General features: G+C 41.2%; 1 protein-coding gene across 4 annotated transcripts in view; it reads right to left on the reverse strand.

The window, feature by feature from the left end:
• Nucleotides 1-22196, reverse strand: part of RPS6KA3 (ribosomal protein S6 kinase A3) — a 156521-nt gene that overhangs the window by 116962 nt on the left and 17363 nt on the right. For 2 of the 4 annotated variants that reach the window (XM_042974982.1, XM_042974981.1), the window contains exon 1: nt 1539-1958. The exons of 1 other annotated variant lie outside the window; for it this stretch is intronic. In XM_042974982.1, the coding sequence (XP_042830916.1) occupies nt 1539-1607 (69 nt within the window). In that variant the 5' untranslated portion in view covers nt 1608-1958. Of the gene's footprint in view, nt 1-1538; nt 1959-1982; nt 2006-22196 lie in introns of those variants that run through there. One more of the 4 variants, XM_042974977.1, reaches the window with a different exon arrangement.

The following is a 22196-nucleotide window of genomic DNA, read 5'->3' on the forward strand; positions in this document are numbered from 1 at the left end:
AATTTTAAATGTAATTCTGCTAGTCTTATAAACGTGATTTCCTTTAAAAAATATTCAGTAACTTATCTCAAGATCTTTTCTATTGAAGAGCAGGGTTTAGTTTAGATTTTAAAAATATGGTCCAAGTCACAAAATACTAAGTACCAGTCGTAAGCAGTATTACAACTCTGCTCACGTTAGGGAGAGCAAGTAAACATTTTAAGCAGCAGTGGAGGTGACTAGGAAAAAAACTGAAAAGCGATTTGAACTGATCCCCCTCCCCCTCCATTATACCCGAGAATGCAAGTGTCCCGCATCTCAGATCAAACTGAGCCTCGGTCTTACTGACGTAACCGGTAACCCTATCCACCTCTCACACTGCGGAGGCCGGCAGGGCAGCGGCTGCCGCCAAGTACACCACTCATCGGAGCCTGCCCCATTCCACCCCCGCGTTTCAGTCATGCTTTCCAGAAATGGGGTCACTCACTAACTATTACACACACGCAGCCTATCATCCTGTAATCCCCCAAAGTCCGCTGCGGGGACAGAAGACAGCAAAAAGTCAAGAAGGAAGAATCACAGACAAGCCACCATCAGGAATTAATTTTCCACTTCGGAGAGGAGCGCTGATGCCCAGGAGTGGGTCTCGTCTGGATTATTTTCACAGACCCCGAGTTGGTTCTGGGACAGGGGCGGCTGCAAAAGCTCGATGCTGTGCTGTGTCCAGGGAAATTCTGTTTTGCCGTGTTTGGGTACACTGTTTGGGTTTTGGGCACTCGGTTGGGTGTCTCAGGGACGGTCACCCCGGGCGAAGAAAACCTGAAAGCCTTTTACGACGGCTGCTGATCGCCTTGAATATCACCCTCTCACCTCCACGGACAGGAAATTCGAGTTAAAGCTCCTAGGGACGGGGTCCTTGAGCTCAGTGACCTCAGATATGGGGGAGGAGGAAGGACCTCAGGCTTCCACTTTCCCCTTTGCACCAGCAGAAACCGCTGCGGCAGACAGACTGGGGGAAGGCAAAAACCTTGGCTGTCTTGCACCCCTTAACCAAAACCCCCACAGGTCGCCAGCCCTGCCTTGGGCCCTTCCAGTCCCCGCGCGCCCGACTCAAAGCACCAACTCTCTCCCCTGGCCGGACTCGAGAGTCCCTGCTCCCCAATGAACCCAATCCATACCCCTCCCTTACACCCCAGAGTCACCAGGATCCAGGGGGGGCCCAACCAGGCAGGGCCAAACTTCCCAACTCCTCTCCGGCCCCCGCTCCGCTTCCCGCTCCCCCCACGCAAAGTTGATTAAAATCGGCTTCTTGCAAAGCCCCAGCGCCCACTCCAAACCCCACGCGCCACCACACCACAGCCCCCCGAGCGAGGGAGGGGAGGTGCGGGTGGAACAGAAGGGCAAACAGACCAACCCCAACTACCCAAACCGGAATCACGGACCAAGGGGAGACGCGAGCGGCAGAGGAAGGGGCCAAGTGGCCAGCTCCAGGGAGGGGAGCTGGCCGGCGGGGGCGAGGGGAGGGGCGCACCAGCCCCCGACCGCCGGGCTGCACTCACCTCAGCGCTGTCGGACGGGCTCTCCACAGCCATCTTCTGCCACGGGTCCGCCAGCTGCGCCAGCGGCATCTTCCCCCCCGGCCCGCCGCCTTCACCGCCTCCTCCCTCCCCGCCCGCCCCGCGGCCGGCCCCGCTCTGTCGCCACCCGAGCCCCACGACAGCAGCGGCGGCAGCAGCAGCAGCACCAGCGCCGGCTGCCCGGGAGAGGGCTCGGCGCCGACACCGAGCCTCGAACGCCGCGCGCCTGGCTGACGACGTCCGCGCGCCAAGCGAGAGCCTCGCGCCGCTGCCGGGCACCGGGTCTCGCCCCTTTCTTCCTCTCCTCCTTCCGCCGCCGGGACTACAGCTCCGCCCCCCCCGCCGGTTCCCGCGCCCGCTCCCAGCAGAACAGCGGCGGCCGCGCGCTCCCCCACTTCCGCTCACAACATGGCGCCTAAGCGATACCTGTCTCTCAAAGCGAGGCTCTGCCGCCGCCGCCACCGCCGCGCGCACCCGGGGGCGGGGCTTGAGAAGACACGCCCCCTGCCGCCGCGCTTTGCCCCTCCCTCCTTCCTCGCCCTAGCCGGAGATTCTGGGCCTCGCCTACTTTCAGGAAGGGCGAGCCGGAGAGATCTGGAGGCGTCGGCGGGTGGTGGGGGAAAGAAGAGGGAAAGGGCAAGAGGAGCGAAAGGCTAGAAGCTTTTAACTGCCAAGGGTCCGAGCAGGTCGGAGGATACTTAGCGATGTAGAAAACAGTGGCCCCGCCTAGCTGGGGAGAGAGATGGGCGAGGTGCAGTGAGCGCAGTCCGGTGCCAAGGACCCGGGGAGGGAGCGTGGGGTGTCTTTTCGGTCTGACTCCTCGATGGGTATTTGTGGGCACGTCATGTCTATGGGCACATCCTTTAATGGGCCAGGACCCGCCCTATCCAGGCTCACACGCTGAGAATTCACCTGCCCCCCCCTCCTTAACGCACCCCACGACGGGGTAAGGCTTTGTGCCCTGGAGCCCCCTGGAGGTTTGGCTCTCGGTTTAAGGCTCTCCAAATCGAGGCTCTTGTTATATTTTTAATGTTTGGAATGTATTTGTCTTGCTTGAGTTGCCCCCCACCCAAAGTCTGCAGAGCCCTCAGGCATCATCAGCTTCAGCTCTGGAAGTCCCCCACTCCTTGATACCTAAATCTGCACGAAGAAAACAAGGATGTTTCTTGAGGCCGCTCCTCTCGGCAGAGGTTGGGGAATTATTTTAAAATATACTGTTGGCAGGAGCCTGGGGTTCCTGCTCCTCTTGTTGACTTTAAATAAAAGATTAGATTAAAAAACCAGGCTGGCCAAGGGTGGAGGAGGGAGAGTGAGGGAGGGGCTCTAACTCCTCCTCCGGCCTAAGATAGGGAAGCCCTGGGTTAAGGAAACCCAATCCCCAGACGGCAACGGAATCCAAGAGGACGGAGTGTTTGTGGGGAGAGGCCTGGGCTCCTGGACGGAGTCCCGCCGGGGGTGGGGGTGGGGGTTCTACCCCGTGTTCCCCGCGCCGGGTGCCTTGCGAACTCCGTACGCGTGGGCAAAATTGCGTAAAAGTCCCCGGGCTGAGTGGAAAGGTACTGCAGCCGCCGGTCATTGCCCGACCCCCCCACCCCCACAAGGAAAAGGAAAAAAAGTAAAGGGAAATCTCCAGGCCGGCCAGTGCCTTCACCCCCTCCGGCCTCAGCCCAGGCGCCCCAGTCCTCCCACGCCCGGCGGCCACAACGCGTCCCCCACTGAGCTTCCGGTGCACGCCTTTTAACAGCTCCCTTTCATCATCCCGGGACCCAGACACCTGGAGAGCCCTCGTCCTCCTCCCTAACGCAGGTGTGAGGTTGAGATTAGAGCCCCACACCTAGCTGGCCTGGTCTGCGCGGGCGGTGCAAGGTTTCTCGCTGGGCCCGAGGGAGGCAGGTGCTGGGATCTTTCTGCTGCCTTCGCCTGCGCGCCCTCTGGCACAAGCTCGAGGCCCGGGAGCCTCGTGGCCACCTGAAGGGGCTCCATCTGTTTAGGGAACCTGAGGCCGGAAGTCCTTGCTGCGCGCCCTGTCTTGCAGCCTTGGACTCAGGGGGACAACTCAGGGTTGAGCAACATCTGGGTAGGCTCAACGTGGTCTGGGGGGTGGGGAGGATTTAGCTCGTGATTTTCACCTCCCCTAACATGCTTGATTCAAGTGCTGCAAATCCAGTCTGAATCCAAACTTAACTAATTTTGGTAGCACCGACTCCGTAATTCCAGACGGTAAAAACAATTCACAGAAGTTTCAGGATAAGGAGTTGTGTATTGTTTTGCATTTACGTAGGAAGTGCCTAATTTGTCTTTCATTTACATTGCAAAGCCACATTACCATTACTTATAGCGAAAAGAAGTTGGTCAGTTTAGTTGTTTTAAGGTAAATTAGCTCGCTAAACAGTGATCAATTATTCCAACTAACATTCTTGCTTTGATAAAATCATACCTATTTAAGGAGACAATTATGTGTCCTAACACAGCCCCGTGTGAATAATTCACTGTAAGGGTGAACCAGCCTTTTTAAAATCAAATTGTTTACTGAAAAGTTGATTTCAGTATCAACTTTTATTCTTTTTACCTTGAGAACTAGAAGAATAACTTCTAAAACAAAGTTAATGTGAACAGTAGTCACATTGCAGGAATGAAGCATGAAATGGACTGTTAATAATGGGCTGTGTACCTGATAAGTATTTGTGAATTGATTTAGAAAAAGCACCAATCTCCTTCCTTTGGCCCGAAGAGAAAAGCGATATTTTTTCTTTCAGTTAACCGTTTTCGTTTATTTATTTTATAAATACAAGAGAAGTGCAAGAATTGGGGAATTGGGGTGGGAGAATTTGGGAAAATCAAATGAGGCTGGGGGCTTGTAGGTGGCTGCAAAAAGTTATTTGAACAGAGAAGCTGACATTACCCTGAGCAGGAGTACTTTTTTTTCTTTCCTGTTTAAGAGAGGAAAAGCCTTAAGTGTAGTTATTCAAAGAATAGATGCCTCTAGAGATCACCCTGTGCAGGCTAATATGGTAGCTACTAGCCACACAGGGCTCTTGAAATACTTAAAATAAGATTGGCTGGTCGCAAATGAGATGTGCTGTAAGTGTAAAGTTCACACCAGACTTCAAAGACTTAGTACAAACAAAGAATGTAAAGTAGCTCAGTAATAATTTTTATATTGACTACATGTTGAAACAATATTTTGAAAATATGGAGTTAAAATATTTCATTAAAATTCATTTCACCTGTTTCTTTTACTTTTTCACACGACTACTATAAAACGTACACTTATATATGGGGCTTACTTGTCAAGAATGGCGTTATAGTTCTAGAGGACAACACTACTTTAGAACTTTCACATTCAGCCTTTTATGTCCTAATATAATGTTAAGTGATATCCTCACATCCTACTGTCTTTTTGGGCTGCTTGGTGTACAACCAGCACAAAGGGCTGATTCTATGCACCCTCTCCCCCCGCATAAGTCTCTCAGTCAGAACCGAAATATTGGAAAGTTATTACTTGAAGCTACAGCAAAAGGAAACAGCAAACCTCGGTCGAAAATCTGGACTAGATTTCCAAGAAATCATTCCTGATGTATGACAAGACAACCCAATTTAACTTCCTCTGTCCCCAACAATTTCCTGCTATAATTACAACCTTTGTATACAAGTTTAAATGGGCATTTACTTAACAAAATAACATTTGTTCAAAAAATGGAGTTCCATCAGTCTGGAAAAGTTACAAGATGACTAACTCTGGCTCATGGCACAATCTCTACCTTATATACATCCAGAATTCACAGCTCTATTACATATAGTTTTGTTACTACTATAGAAAACCCATGAGGTGTAATCACTGTCAACTCTCTGAAAAGTCCTTTCCCTTTACATTATCTGAAGCATGTTTATTATTCACAAAAAAAGAAAAAGTAATTGCTAGAGACTATTTAACAATTTCTTTACAGAGAGAAAGAAAGAAAACTTAGGTTCAAATTATCTCATGTAAGATAATAATCAAACAAAATACATGGTGACATATCTTGCATGTGTGCAAATTTTGGGTTTTTTTTAAGTTCCCAAATAAATATCAAGAATATTTTCTTAATTGACCCACATCTTAAGTGACAACAGGAATTTCTACATCTATTTGAACATTTTAGTTGAGAGAATTCAAATTTTGGGAAATGTAAGGATTTTCTCTAGGTTCCCCTCAAGATACAAAGTTCAATGATTCTAGAGTTGCCTATGATGAAAGACGCTGATATGCTCTATAAAGAACTAAGGGGATTCTATGACACAAATACTTGAAATGCGTCTTTAACATTCTTCCCAGTAAGGCAATATGGGATCATGATAAAAGCTAAGACAGGCCTTGGCCCAAACTGCAGGTTCCTTTATGTCTCTAAGCTTCAACTTGTTGGCCTAGAAAAGGGTCTGGCACATAGTAGTTGCTCAATAAATATTTGCAGACCAAGCTTTGTTTTCCTCATTTGAAAATAAGGATGATAATAATACACACCTGGTAGGACTGATAGGAAGATTAAATGGAAACAACGTCTGTAAAGCATTCAGCACAAAGCCTGCCACATAGGAACCACTCAATAAGTGGAGGCATTGTTATCAGCTTCAGAAAGGGAGTATTCCTGCATATATAATGTAATTCAAATACTTCACTCAAAAGTTATGGTTGTGTGAGCATTTTATTACGGTATAATCTATTTAGTGCATTCTTGTATCACAAAAAATGATACGGTGAGTAGCTTCCTGTGGAATTCAAATAAAAGAGCATGTAGGGTAACTTACTGCTCTGTTTTTCAAGCCACATATGTTGAAATGCAAATGATTACAGGTCAGTTGCCTCATAGGCTATGATCAAAACTTTGTTTATGTAATGCTCAAAAGAAACTACCCAATGTCTGATTCAAAGTTAACATTACCTGACTCATGGAGGGAGGATAGGAGGAACAGGGAAGTATGGAGGAGAGGTCTGTGTCAGACATGCTTCAATGTTTTCTTTTATTGGTTTCCAAAATGCTTAATCCTTAGAGGTGTCATGTTGTTTCAGAGTTGTTTGAAGGGAAAGAATTATGGGACTTTGAGACATGACAAGGAACTGAGAAGCCATTCCTGGAGCTTTAATAAGCTACTGTTTGCCTTCAGTTTACATTTTACTAGAATAGAAAAGACCCACTAAATGTTCTTGTTTATGAACACTAATTCATAAGAGGGAGATAATACATTAAAATTTCATTTTCAAACTGATATTAAAAACGGCTGCTTTCACATTAACCAAAAATTGCAGTACAAAGTACTCCTTCAGAGGATAAACATTGCCGTTTTCTAGCTATCAATTTAGTTTGTTTGGTCAGAGCAGTGGTTCTCAAATTTTTTCACTCCACAAACCGTTTTAAAGCAAAAACCAAAGGACCACCAGTTTCTACTGATCACTGTGAAAAAAAAAACAAACCCCAAAACTTTATGGAACTGTTGTTTTAGACCATGGCTGTTATTGTGGTTACATTTTTTAAAAAGTTTATATTTGTGTTTTTGAATGCAGATTTGAGTCTGCAACTAGAAAAGATACTTTAAGAAAAGCCTGACTTTTTTTACTGAGTTGGATTTAAGACTAGCCCCACAACAGGACCTCCACTGAGGAAGTGACTTGGAGGAAAGCTATGGAATTAAATGGAACTCTATTCCTTGACCACCAACTGAACTCCAAGTCTATATGCTTGGAAATCTGCAGCTTTAATCACGATAATTATATGAATGAAGGAGTGTTGAATCAAATCTGTTGCAGGAAAAACTGGCTGTAGATTATTAATGCCTTACTTGTGGATGAAATATATTTTTTATCAAAACAACACACTGATTATGATTTCAGTAGCTTATTTTAAGGGCACGTTCCTGTAGACTAGTAAATAAAATGTATACTTTGGGGCACATAAATATTAAAGAATTCCTTTATTAAATAAGAAATTGGTACAACTTCAAGAAAAGAAAAAGAAATTGAATTTAAATAACTTACAATTGCCTACTAAATAAGGGATGAATTCTATCGACCAAATGAAATTTAAAGAAACCTTACCTAATGAAACTACATGAATATGTTGAGTTCAACTGGTGTTCATAGTTTCAAACACTTTACCATCTTATATAATGATGGTGATGTTGACAGTAAAGCTAGACATTTACTGAGTACATACTACGTTTCAGGCACTATTGTTAAGTGTTTCACAGGTATTAACCTATTTAATATTTATTGCAATCCTTTTTCTTAAAGAAGTTTATTTACATTGAGAGAGAGTGAGAGAGAGCATGTGTGCATGAGAACTGGGGTAGGGGCAGAGAAAGAGGGACAGAGAGAATCCCAAGCAGGATCCACGCTGTCAGCACAGAGCCCAACATGGGTCTGGACCCCACCAGCCATGAGATCATAACCTGAGCCAAGACCAAGAGTCGGACGCTTAACTGACTGAGCCACCCAGGCACCCCAATAATCATTGCAATTCTAAGACTACTAAATATATATTATTGGCAGCTAACACCTATTGAGTACTTGCAAACTGTTAAATGGTTTACATACATTATCTTGTTTCATTCTAACAATAGATACTGTTAGCAAAAATTAGTGTTTCATTCTGATAAAGAATAAATGTTTTTCACTATAATTTTTTCAAAAAATGTTCATGAGAATGCTTGGGGAAAATGTGCCATAAAATACAATTACAGAAGTGTGTAAAAGGATCTTTGTTAAATATGTTTGCATGTCATATCACTTTCTTATTCTTTCTTTTTTTTCACCTTGGTAGGGACAGCAAGATTCTGTGAATATCATTTTTCAAAAAAAAAAAAAAAGATGTTTCAGTTTCTCCAAACAGTAATCAATATAAAGCTTTTGAAATAATGCTAAAGGAGATAATTTTCAAATGGAAACTTTTCTTTCTGTAATTCATCAAGGGTCTTTAGACCACTCTAGTGGATTGAATTGTGTCCCCCCACGATGATATATATATATTGAAGTCCTAACACCAGTGCCTCAGTATGTGACCTTATTTGGAAACAGAGTTGTTGTAGATATAATTAGTTAAGATGAGGTCACACTTGAGTACAGTGGGCTGCTAATCCAATATGACTGGTGACTTTATAAGAAGATGGCCATGTGAAGACAGAGACGCAGAGACAATGTCATGTAAAGATAGAAGATTGCAATGATGCATCTACAAGCCAAGGGACGCCAAAGATTGCTGGCAAACCACCAGAAGCTAGGAAGAGACAAGAAGTTAGGAAGAGCCAAAGAAAGATTCCCTTACAGCGGTCAGAGGGAGCATGGCCCTGCTGCCACCTTGATTTTGGACATTTAGCCCCTAGAACTGTGGGCAATAAAGTTCTGTTGTTTTTAAGCCCCCGGTTTGTAGTACTTCATTACAGCAGTCCTAGAAAACTAACACAACCACTGAGAAGATTTTTGCTTATACACTTGTGTAGCGTTTTTCACTTCTGAAAACATTATACCTACTATTAAGGATTTCCTAAAATAGTGGGTACATCTCTGTAAGCAACAGAAAAAAACAATGATAGGTGGGAATTTGGAACGTGTTTAAAAATGGATTAGGAATAGAGCCTAAACTTTAATTTCTTCAGGTTAAACACTTAATGCTGACAAAAGAATCCTTGAGTTTTATTTATAGATCTCCGGAATCCAGATGATTCTATATCAGCATTCCACCCCCCCCCACCCACCCAGCATAGTATAATATGCACTGACTATTATTTGTTAGATTCAAGTGAAAAAAATTATGCTGCAGCTTCATAAATCGTTCCTGCTGTCTGGGAGGTCTGTGTTTGGGCTGATTTAGTTTTTCATTTGGAAAGTAACTTCTTTCTACTTCTACTTCTCTTCCTGTATTTCTCAAGGTGGTTTGTGACATTACCGGCTACTTAATTCACCAAATTAGAAATCTAGAGTTCATCCTGTCATCCTATTCTACTCCTTCTTGCCTTGCCCACCACGTTATTTGACAACTAAATTTTGTTGATTCGATTTTCTAGTCTGGATTCTGTCAAACTCTCCTACTCGACCACCCCCACTAGAGTTCAGTCCCTCACCATCTCTGGCCTGTATTATGATGGCTCCCTCTAGAATCTTCCTGACTTTAACCCATTTTCCACACATTGGCCAAAGGGTGCTTCCTAAAATGAAAAATTTCATTTTGTTCATCCTCTCCTTTAAAATTTTTTTCTAATGTTTATTTACTTTTGAGAGAGAGAGTGAGACAGACTGTGAGCGGGGGAGGGCCAGAGAGAGGGAGACTCAGAATCGGAAGCAGGCTCCAGACTCTGTGGGGCTCAAACTCATGGACCGGAAGATCATGACCTGAGCTAAAGTCGGATGCCCAACCGACTGAGCCACCCAGGCACCCCTTTGTTCATCCTCTTCTTAAAACCCACAATGGCTTGGGGCGCCTAGGTGGCTCAGTCAGTTGAACTTCTGACTCTTGACTTTGGCTCAGGTCACGATCTCTGGATCGTGGGATCTAGCTCTGTATTAGGCTCTGTTCTGAGCATGGGGCCTGCTTAAGATTCTCTCTCTCTTCCTTTGCCCCTCTCCTCCACTTCCACCTTCTCTAAAAAACAAACAAACAAACAAACAAACAAACAAACAAAAACACCTCATAATGGCTTTCCATAGCTCAGGATAAAATCCCAGAAGCTTTGTATAGATGCAAGACACCTGCCTTTTTCTCCAGCCATTAATGGCAATTAAGAGAAATAATTAAGGATTTATCATGCCTTTTCTTGTATAAACTGTATTTCAGACCAACCATACAAATTAGTTGATGAAAGTTCTTTGTAGAAGAATTTTGGCTTATAAATGTAGAAGAAATGATAGACCTAGAAAGCACCATTTTGAAACCTGTAATGGAAGAACTGATTTAGGCAAAAACTGTAAATTAATGAAGTCATTAGATGAAAAGTGGATGGGGAACTTGAAATGGAAGGATCAGGCTATTACCACTTGAACTCACTGATCATTCTTAGCACTAGAAAAGGTGGGACAACTAAACACTATAAGCCTCTTATGTCATGCAATGGGAATCATATAGTACTACCTATGAAGTCTTCTTTCTAAGAAGCTGAAGGGATTCAATTAAGCCTCTAGAGCTGTGCTGTCCATTATGGTAGCCACTTGTCACATATGACTGTTTAAACTTAAAATAAAATAAAATAAAAATCTAAAATTCATGTCCTCAGTGCAATTAATCACATTTCAAATGCCAATTTTCATCTATGGCTAGTGGCTATGGTATCAGTGTACATTGTAAAACATTTCCACTCTGGCAGAGAGTTCTATTGGACAGTGCTGCTTTAGAGCTAAGTTCTGTTTTCAGGAAAAAGGAGGCTAGAGAAAGAAATTGAATGACACCAGAAGCAAGAAAGTAGACAAATAGATAAAGCAATACTGAGAGAGAAGAACAAAGCTGGAGGTATCACAATCCCAAATTTCAAGATATACTATAAAGCAGTAATAATCAAAACGCTATGGTACTGGCACAAAACTACACACATAGATCAAGAGAACAGAATAGAGAGCCCAGAAATACACCCACACTTATATGGTTAATTAATCTATGATAAATGAGGCAAGAATATACAATGGGGAAAAGGCAGTCACTTAAATGGTGCTGGGAAAAGTGGACAGCCATATACATGCAAAAGAATGAAACTGGACCACTTACTTACACCAGACACAAAAATAAACTCAGAATGGCTTAACAGCCTAACTGTGAGACCTAAAATCATAAAGCTCCTGGAAGAAAACTAGGTAGAAACTTCTTTGACATTGGCCTCAGCAACATTTTTCTAGAAACGTCTTCTGAGGCAAGAGAAAATAAATCAAAAATAAACCATTGGGACGACACCAAACTAAAAAGAAGCTTTTTCAGAATGGAAGAAACCATCAGCAAATGAAAAGGCAACCTACTGAATGGAAGAGGATAATTGCAAATGATATAACCAATAAAGGGTTGATATCCAAAATATATAAAGAACTTAGACAACTCAACACCAAAAATCCCTACAGATAACGTGCCTGATTAAAAAATGGACAGAGGATCTGAATAGAATTTTTCCAAAGAAGACTGCAGATGGCCAACAGACACATGAAATTTATTGGTGCAACCACTGTGGAAAGCAGTTGTGGATATTTCTCAAAAAGTTAAAAATAGATATACCATATGATCCAGTAATTCCACGACTGTGCATCTACCGGAAGAAAGAAAAGCACTGGCTCGAAAAGATACATGCACTCCTGTATTTATTGTAGCATTATTTACAATAGCCAAGTATGGAAGCAGCCTAAGTGTCCATGGATAGGTGAATAGATCAAGAAGATGTGGTATATATATAAAATGTAATATTACTCAGCCATAATAAAGAGTGAGATCTTGCTATTGGTGATAACATGGGTGAACCTAAAGGATATTATGCTAAGTGAAATAAGTCCGACAGATAAAGACAAATACCAAATGATTTCACTTACATGTGGAAACTAAAAAACAGAATCAAATAAACAAAAAAGCAGAAACACCCACGAATACAGAGGACTGGTGGTTGCCAGAGGGGAGGGAGTCAGGGGGATGGGCAAAATAGGTGAAGGAGAGTAGAAGGCACAGGCTTCCAGTTCCGGAATGAGTAAGTCCCAGGGATAAAAGGTACAGCATAGGGAATATAATCAATGGTATTGTAACAGCACTGCCTGGTGACAGTAGCTGCACTTGTGGTGAGCACAGTGTAATGTATAGAGCTGTTGAACCACTATGTTGTACACCTGAAAGTACTGAAACATTGTGTGTCAACTATACTTCAATTAAAAGATAAAATATCACTATCAAATCATGAATTCTAACAACACAAAAGAGAAAATAGGCAACTATAAAGAATGTGAGGGAGGCTGTGTGGCTCAGTTGGTTAACCAGCCGACTTCAGCTCAGGTCATGATATCATGGTTTGTGGGCTCCAGCCCCACGTCGGGCTCTGTGCTGACAGCTCAGAGCCTGGAGCCTGTTTCAGATTCTGTGTCTCCTTCTCTCTCTGCCCCTCCCCCGCTCACGCTCTGTGTGTCTTTAAAAGATAAATAAACATTACTCCCCCCCAAAAGAATGTGATTATATTCTTCAGGTTTAGTTGGTCCAATGTCTGCAACAAGTCAATGAAATGAATAAAAAGGGGGGGGGGAGGAGGTAATTAATGCTCTATATTAAAAGAAACAACCAGATGTAATGCGTGGACCTTGTTAGGATCTTGACTTAAACATACGAATTGTAAATATGTTTTTGAGACAATCATGGAATTTTGATTATGGATAGAATTTTAGTGGTTTTAAAGTTTTTACTAAACTGTGGAATCCCATTTAGCTGTTAGGGCACCCATTTCCCTGACTTTAACATCTGTGGCAGCTTCAAGTGAAAAAGAGGACTCCAAGTCTGCCCACAGGACATCCTGAATGTAGTGAGTGAGCAAGCAGGGAACAAGGCAAAAGCAAGCAAATATGGACATTGGGGAGAGCAGAAGAGTTGTCCCTTCTGTTCGGCAAAAGGACGGCCCACGGCAAACAGTCCCCGAGTGCGGCAGAACTTTAGAACTAGTCTAAGGTGTGTATCACTCTCCCAGGTATGTCTGCTCTTTGGGAGCAAGATGGGGCTGTAGTTCTGAGAAGGATTAGAAGCCAACTGTATTGTTAGTAGAGAATAATCAGTTTGATGTGAAACCAAGAGACCAGAATTGAGGTCTAGGACTGGGAGATGGGGTTGGCAGGAATGAGAAAAGAAGGTGGATCTGGGGTTGGAATTTCCACCATGGTATTATAAGCCTGGATGATTGGAGAAATCAGGTGAACTCTAGAACCCTGGAGAGAAGACGGCCAGATGAGCAGATTGCTCTCCCCTTTCCTTTACGGAGGAAAGGCTCAACTCCAGAACCCTGTATCTTACAGTGGTCCTTAAAGACAGAAGGACCATTTTCAAATCCCATTTGCTGGATTGGATTCCACTAGTTTCAGACTGCACAAAATTTGTTTCCTTTGGTTCTCCTTTTCCTCTTCCCCCACCCCCCAAATATGGGTCATATCCAAAGTTCTACCTTTTAAAAGGTATTTGATTTTTAACTATGATAACAAACACATAATGTAAAATTTGCCATCTTATCCACTTAAGGGTATAGGTCAGTCAGTAGTGTTAAGTATATTTACACTATTGTGCAACTGATCTCCAGAACTTTTTCATCTTGCAAAACTGAAACTCTGTACTCATTAAACAACAACTTCCATTTCTCCCTCCCCTCTCTGGCCACCACCATTATACTTTCTGTTTTTATGAACTTCACTATTTTGTGTCATATAAGTGGAATCATACAGTTTTTGTCTTCTTGTGACTGGCTTATTTCACTTAGCATCACATCTTCAAGGTCCATCCATGTGTAGCATGTGTACATTTCTTTCCTTTTTAAGGCTGAATAATATTCCACTGTGTGTATATACCACGTTTTATTTATCCATTGTTCTGTCGAACACTTAGGGTTGCTTCCACCTCTTGGCTATTGTGAGTAATGCTACTATGAACATGGGTGTGCAAAATCAAAGTCCTTTGACTACTTTGGTAGATTGCAAAATGGCCATAAATTATTCCCCTTTCTGTATCCATGCCCCTTTGTGATGTGACTTTGCAGTTCTCCCATCAAAGCGTGGAGTTTACTTCCTTACTACTTGAATCTGAGACAGCCTGATGACTAGCTTTGGCCAGCAGAATGAAATGGAAGCAGAGTGTTTCTGGTTCCAAGTCTGAGCCTTAAAAGGTTTTGCACACTTATGCTTGCTCTCTTGGAATTCATGTGTACAAGCCAAGGTTAGACTACAAGACAATGAGAGAGCATATGGAGCAGAGATGAACCATCTCTGATGAGGTCTGAAAGATGTGCATTCTACATAATAGATAGGTAGCAATTATGGAGTCATACTCATAAAGTTTGAGTGGTGAGTTTTATCAATATCCACTTCAACATAATTCCAACAACTATCAGCAAAGCTGATACATGAGTGAGCCTGCAAGAGACCAATATAAATGTCCAGCTGATCTCAACCCAAATTGCTAACCCACAGAATTATGAGCTAAATAATTGGGTGTTGTTTTAAGTATTTTTGATTTGCTATGCAACAATAGATAAATACTACATATTATTTATCTTTTAACTATATGACTTCCTTGGAAATTTCACCCAATTTCTCAGAGACTTCAATGATCACTTCTATATTAAATGACTCCAAATCACCCTCCCTAGCCTTGACTCTGATCTTTTGCACAGCCTTATCTTGAATTTGGAAGTTTATGTTGCATACTCCCTCTGGATATCTTATTAACACTTCAAACTCAATGTTTTGAAATCTGAATTTATTACATAATACCCAAGCTTTATATCCTCTACTGATGTTTCTATTTCTGTTGTTGGTACTATCATTCTTTTAGCCAACCATACTTGAAACTTCAGTGTCGTCTTTGATCCCTCTCACTTCTTCCCATAGTCAGATGATATTTTTCAAAGTAGTTTTTTTTTGCCATCTTTCCTATCTTTATATCTATAGAACTACTCACTCATCAAAGTTTTATTACTGTTCTCCCATCTCTGGCCTCTGCATCCTCCAATTAATCTCATACACTGATTTCAGTTTCACTTTTCTGAGATTCAGAGTGATGAGTTCACTCCTCAGCTTTTCTCATTACAAGCATATTTTCCTTATGTCTGCCTATTTCAACATCTGGGTCATCTCCATTGATTTTCTCCGTTGTTATTTTTTCTCTTGAGTGTGGGTCATGTTTTTCTCTTTCTTCATATGTCTAATAATTTTGGATTGTATCCTGGATATTGTAAATGACATGTTTTTGAGATTCTGGATTCTGTTCTCTTCCTCCAAAGGAGCTTTTTGTTTGTTTTTGCAGGCAGTTAACTTGGGTGAGCTCACATTCCAAACTGTTTCCCCTATGGTGGGCAGCAGCTAAAAATCTCAGTTGTTGTTGTTGTTTTTAACCTTACCTGGACTTTTTGGAGTCTGCTCTCTATATGTGTACTTCTAGGATCAGCCAGAGATTTAGGGGAAGTTTAAACATAGAACTTAAAGTATTTCCTTTCTGCCTCTCTGTTCAGGTTTCTATCCCCTCCCCCGCCTCAGTCCAAACTCTGCTCTTGGGTTTGTCAAACCAAGAAAACTGAGGGTTTAGCTGCCCTGCCAGGTGAAGACTGGAACTTGCCTTCAGGCAAGAAACTATAAAATAAATATGGGAAACTCACAAAGAGCTGATGCTGTCCTTCAAGTGTTGATGCTGCCCCTCCCGCCCGCCTCCTGCTACCCCAGCATCTGCCTGCTTTTGTTTTGCTCTCCAGCGACTTCAGGTAGGATTTAAAAAACAATCTTGTCAAGAGTTTAAACTTCTCATCTAGAGAAGAGTGGTCACAAAGGAGCTACTCCTACTTTATCAGGAGCAGAGTCACTCCACTGATTCCTACTCAACTTTGACCAAATCTAGGACTTGGTATCTATTACAGACTCCCTAAATGGATTACCCATGTTTCCCCACTTCTGCTCAACCCCTTGCTGTCCCTGAGCTTTTGGTTCACTTTGTGAACAAAATGCCTTTCTGATCTCTGCCTATCAAAATGCTATCCACCTCTCAAGTGCCCCAGGGCTTGGTCCTAGGTCTCTGTCCTACTCTATCAACACTTTCTCCCTACTGATCTTATCCAGGTCCATGGCTTTAAAGACCATCTATATGGTAATGATTCATAAATCTATGTCCTCAGCCCATTTGTCACCACTGATCTCCAGATTTGTATATGTAACTGTCTACTTGATATCTCCACTTGGATGTCTAAAGGTTATGTCAAACTTAACATGGTCAAATTAGAATTCTTGTTTATCTCTTCCCTCAGGCTTACTCCTGATGCAGGTCCTCTCAATTGCAGTAAATGTCACCACCGTATATAAAGCCAAAATCCTGGGAGTCATCTTTAATTCTTCTACTTCCTTTACACTCCACATGCTATCTATCAGGAAGTCTTTGGGCTCTAACTTCACAATGGGTCTTGAATCTAGCCACTTCTCTCTCACCCCCTGGTCACCATTGGAATTTAAGTCACCATGATCTCTCACCTGCACTTTTTCAATTGCTGACTCCGAGGTATTACTGCTGCTATGCTTACTTCCCAACAACTCCTCCATCCTGCAACCACAGGGATCTTTTAAAAATGCAAACCAGATCATGTTACCTTCCTGCTCAACCCTTCAGTGCCTTCCCAAAGCACTTAGAGTAAAATCCAGACTCCCTCCTTTGGCCTACATGGTCTTACGTGATTTGAACCCCACCTACCGCTTTGACTTCATCTATCGCTCTCCCCTTTCCTCATTATGCTTTGCCCACACTGGCCCTATTTCTATTTCTTGATTTCACCAAACTCTTTCCCTTTCCCTGGAACACTCCACTCTCAAATCTTTATCTTCTTGTCATCTACATTCTCCATTGGATTGCACCTTCTGTGAGGGCTGGGACCTTTCCAGTAAATTTTTCTTGAAAGAAGGAATGAATTCAGCATCAATGTACTTTCTCCACAAAGCCTTTCCTATACCTCTCTGATGGCAATATTCTCTCACTGTCCTTGAATTTTATATCCACATCTCATTTAACATTTACTGCTTCCTATCTCTTGTTGCAGTCATTTGTGTATGTGTTTTATCTTGTCAAATTAACTCTGATATCAGAATGGGCAGAATCCCTGTCTGATTCATCTAAATATTTCCCACCTGGCCTACTACAGGGCTTTGCACGGAGTGATGCTTAGAAATGTTGAGTGAGGGGCGCCTGGGTGGCGCAGTCGGTTAAGCGTCCGACTTCAGCCAGGTCACGATCTCGCGGACCGTGAGTTCGAGCCCCGCGTCAGGCTCTGGGCTGATGGCTCGGAGCCTGGAGCCTGTTTCCGATTCTGTGTCTCCCTCTCTCTGTGCCCCTCCCCCGTTCATGCTCTGTCTCTCTCTGTCCCAAAAATAAATAAAAAACGTTAAAAAAAAAAAAAAAAGAAATGTTGAGTGAGTGAATAAATAGCCGAGACACTCTTTATTTCTCCTGAAGGGGAGTATTATTAGCATTAAAAACAGCACCAACAACTGTCTTAGGCTATTGCTCAATTCCTTTGAAATTAATGAAACATAATTCACTAAAGCCTATTTTATGAAATGTTTTAAGTGGTTTGCAATGTTCTAGTGCTTAACTAGAAATGGCAGAAGCTACTGAAGTATTCTGATTGAGGTACATTTGAACAACACTGCCTGAAATGTTCATGCAACCAATATATCTAAATGTCCTAAAAACATACCAATGAGTCATGACTAATTCAGCCAACAGAATTCTGTGGGTACATTCTATATAATGGATAGGTAGCAATTTATGGAGTCGTACTCATAAAGTTTGAATGATGAGTGTTATCAAAACTCATTTCAACATAATTCCAGTCCCTGAAATAGAAAAATTTTCACTCTGATTATACAAATCTTAGAGCTGAACCTTAAATAGACTGCTTTTTATGATCTCATCTTCTTCCTTAGCTCCATTTTACTTATTCTCTCTAGTTTTCCAGCCCTTGCTTCTGAACTATGGTTTTCCCTCATACTATTTCAAGCCCCTACTCAGAATCTAAACTCATTCACCAAGCCCGGTAATATCATATCACCTTCATCTCAGAGAGAAATACTTTTAAATATATTTTTTCATCTCATAGAACTATTCACAAGTTTTATTGTCATAGTTTGCTGGTCATCTTCAGCTCTTTTTACTTGCTTTATTAACTTTTTATATAGAAAAATCAATGCTTTAGATTGTGGATTATTTATTTGGGGGTGACTTTACTTTTCCATTTTCTCTATTTTTCTGTTTTGCATGTATTCTGCTGTATTTTTCTTAGGTTCAACACAGAGGAGTTTTAATAAATTGAAAAGAGAAATTAAAGCAGAGCCAACATGGAAAAATAGATGACTGAAAACTATGTGACTAAGGTAAATGAAATGCAAAGTTAAGATGCTTCTAATCTTGAACTGCAAAAGACATTGCTCATAAATGACACTGTGGAACAAAGTATTAAATAATTCAAGGCCATTGATGTCATTGTTATCTGCACAAAAACATTTAACTGAAGATAAATAATCTTTTCTCTCTTCAAGTTATTTTGTATAAGAGATTTCCCCTTCTTGTACAAATTTAAATTCTACTCATCTTTTTATCCCAGTGGTTAAGCTTCTAGAGTAAAGCACAAAAGTCTAGTTAACATGAAATGAAGCTAAAATATTGCCCTTTTGTATTTATACCAGAAGTGGCTTATCAGTTAGGTTGTTTTTGACTGCAAAGAGATGAAGACCCAACTCAAAGAAGCTTAAGGAAAAAGGAAATTGTTATCTTATTTAACAAGAAAACTAAGGATAGAGTGATTGCAAGGTTAATTAATTTAGAGGCTTGATAATGTTATTAAAAGCCCAGGCTCTTTTCATAGAATTCTCTGCCATTCTCAGAGAATTGGTTTGGTCCTCAGGCATGTCCCATCATATCTGCAAGATTTTTACAACAATTCCTGCTGTCATATGTAGACAACAGAAATTTATTCTCTTGTAGTTCTGTTGGCTAGAAAGAAGCCCAAAATCAGTTGTCAGCAGGATTATTTCCTTCTGGAGGCTCTGAGAGAGAATCCATTTCATGCTTCTCCCCTAGTTTTTGCTACTTACTAGCAATCCTTGGCATTCCTTGGCTTGTAGATACATCCCTCCAACATATGTCTTTGTCCTAACATAGTGCTTTCCCCCATGGGTCTTTTTGTCCTCACATGGCTTTCTTATAAGAACACAAGTTATTGGTTTAGGGGCCTTCCTAATCCAGTATGAGCTCATCTTAACTAATTACATCTGCAAAGACCCTATTTCCAAGTAAGGCCACATTCAGAGGGTATGGGTGGACATGAATTTAGGGGGATACTATTCAACCCAGGACAGTGGTTAATTGCTTTCCAGATCCTTGTATAACTTAATGGGAAAGAAATAATTTTTCCAAAGGCAAGTCAGTAGCCTGTCTGATGGTAAGTGACATGAAGAACACTGTAATGAACTTCTTTCACTATTAAAAAATTGTACTTCCATGCATAAGCGTTTAACACATTCAAATAGAATGTGTAAAAATGTATACATGCAACGTTGTCAAAACTGCTATTTTATTTTTGAAGGGCTCCTTCTATATTCTCTGAATACATTATAGGTATTGAACAACTCTTTCTATAATGTTCATGCACAGATATGTATACATGTGTGAGACTACATGAATACTGTAGGTACCAGACAGCTTGCTTTGTAGTGGATGATTAATGGCAAATATACATTTGATGACGTTTTAGGAAAATTATATTAAAATACAGCAAAATCAGAAACAATAATCCTGACTGGATAGTATGTAACAAAGAAGGATTCTCAATATAATTTCCCCAAGTATGTCCAATAAGTTGTAAAGTTCTTGATGCAATCTTTCCCAAGGCTTCTTCCTACCATAAATAGAAGCTCCTTTTTAAATACCTCTGGCACTATTATTGCTTTACTCTTAGATATCAGGATGAACATAGATGTTAACATGCTGGCTTCTCAGGGTAAAAACTGGCCAGCAATTTATCAGAATACCATGGAAAATTATTGAACTCAGACCACTTAAGTATTGCTAGAAAGAGCAGGAAAGAAGACAGGAACTGGTTAGTGTCTTAGAAAACTCCTTTTTGGCTTTTGTGATAAATATGGGTAATAGATATCATGTTCTTCCCTTGTCCAGAGAGTCTAGAGGCATTGGTGGATAAATTGTCACAAATATAAGAGCATCTTGTTATTTCTCTTATGTAACAATTATCACACTTATAATTACTTATTTGTGATCTTCTCTATTCTAATATAAGTCCCATGAGAAGAAGGACTAAGCCTGTTTTATTTTTGTGTCCCTAAGGCTTGGCACAGTGACTAGCAAAAGTGAGTCGAAATAGAAATGGGCTTAACTTCTTATGGATATGGATAACTCCACTGGTAAATATTGAATGAGATGCCATGGTACCCTATTAGAATTAATATTTTTTTAGTGTCACGTTGGCTGACACTGCAAGGTACTCCCCAGTAACCATTCTCTTCATCTTTAGTTGGGAACATGGCTACCTAAAACGAAGACTACATTTCCCAGTTTCCCTTGCAACTCAGTGTGGCCAATGGATATTAGCAAAAATGATGTGTGGTAGTTTCCAAGAATCCTCCTTAAAAGATGGCCAATGTGTGTTCTTTGTCTCTAATCTTATTTTCCCTTTCTTCATCTTGCTGCCCAAAGCACAGGTGTGATGACTGGAACTCTTAGCTACTATTTTAGGCCATAAGGATGAGGGCCACACCCTAGGGTTGTAAGGAACTTGGGTTCTTGAGGATTTGTGAAGCAGGGCTCTTATATCAGCCCTGGATTGCTTACTTTTTTAGAGTCCCCCTCCTCTCTGCAAGGTTTTTATGTAAGAGAGAAATAAATTTTTACCTATTTAAGCCACAGTTATTTTGGGTCTTTGCTATTTGCTACCAAATCTAATCTAAGTGATAGATAGAAATAAGATTTTAGGATGCTACAGCTGGAAGATGGCTTGATTGGAGCTCACCACTCTCATTTGACAATTGATGACCAAAAATGTTAAATCATTGACCCAGGTCATGAAAATGGAAAAATCCAGTTCACTTCAGATCTCTTTTTCCTACTCCATTTTGCCTATTTAATGAAACAGATCTATCAAAAATAGTTGGTATCTTCATTCTTATTTTTCCATTGACTTTAATTACAATATTACAGGTATTACTAGTCATAGGTTAATAGTCCTTTAGTTAATTGACTTGAAAATTTGGTGGAAAAGGTGGTATTTATTCCATATCTACTGATCCTCGGCTATATGCTTGAAAATGTCAGAGTTTTGTATTTGTTTATGAAGATATTAAATTAGGCTAATACAACTGGATTATAAGATAACACCTCACCACTGGTGTATGTAACCACATCAACATGACCTACCGTAACTTGAATATTCTTTGGACATAATTTTAGCTTGATACAAAAAATGACTACTTATTTTACCAAGTCTTTGTGCCAAGTTTATCAATGAGACATACTTCTTGTGGACTATATAATAAAATCTGAAATAGCAGGTCATGAAAGTTAATGCTGTTTCCAGAAGTTATTACCTTACAAAGAAGCTTGGGTATTGGGAGAAATCTTAACTATAAAATATATTGAGTAACCAAGGACAGAGCCAGAGACTTCTCTAGCTGAGTTCTGGTTCTCAATCTTAAATATTTCATGCTCCATTTCTTTCTAGTATAAATCTTGAAACTATAATTGCCAGATATTAATCAAAGATCACATATATAATGATGATTTTTTATCTAGCCAAAGATGTGACTGGTGCCCTCATTACAGTAAACTGAATAATAATGTATAACTTGAAAATCAAACATTGCCAAGAGATTGACTATGGAATCTTTCTGGCATGATAAAGTTGTTGGTTTGATTCCAATAATTTAGA

This window comes from Panthera tigris, chromosome X, assembly GCF_018350195.1.
Source record: "Panthera tigris isolate Pti1 chromosome X, P.tigris_Pti1_mat1.1, whole genome shotgun sequence".
Classification (NCBI taxonomy): domain Eukaryota; kingdom Metazoa; phylum Chordata; class Mammalia; order Carnivora; family Felidae; genus Panthera; species Panthera tigris.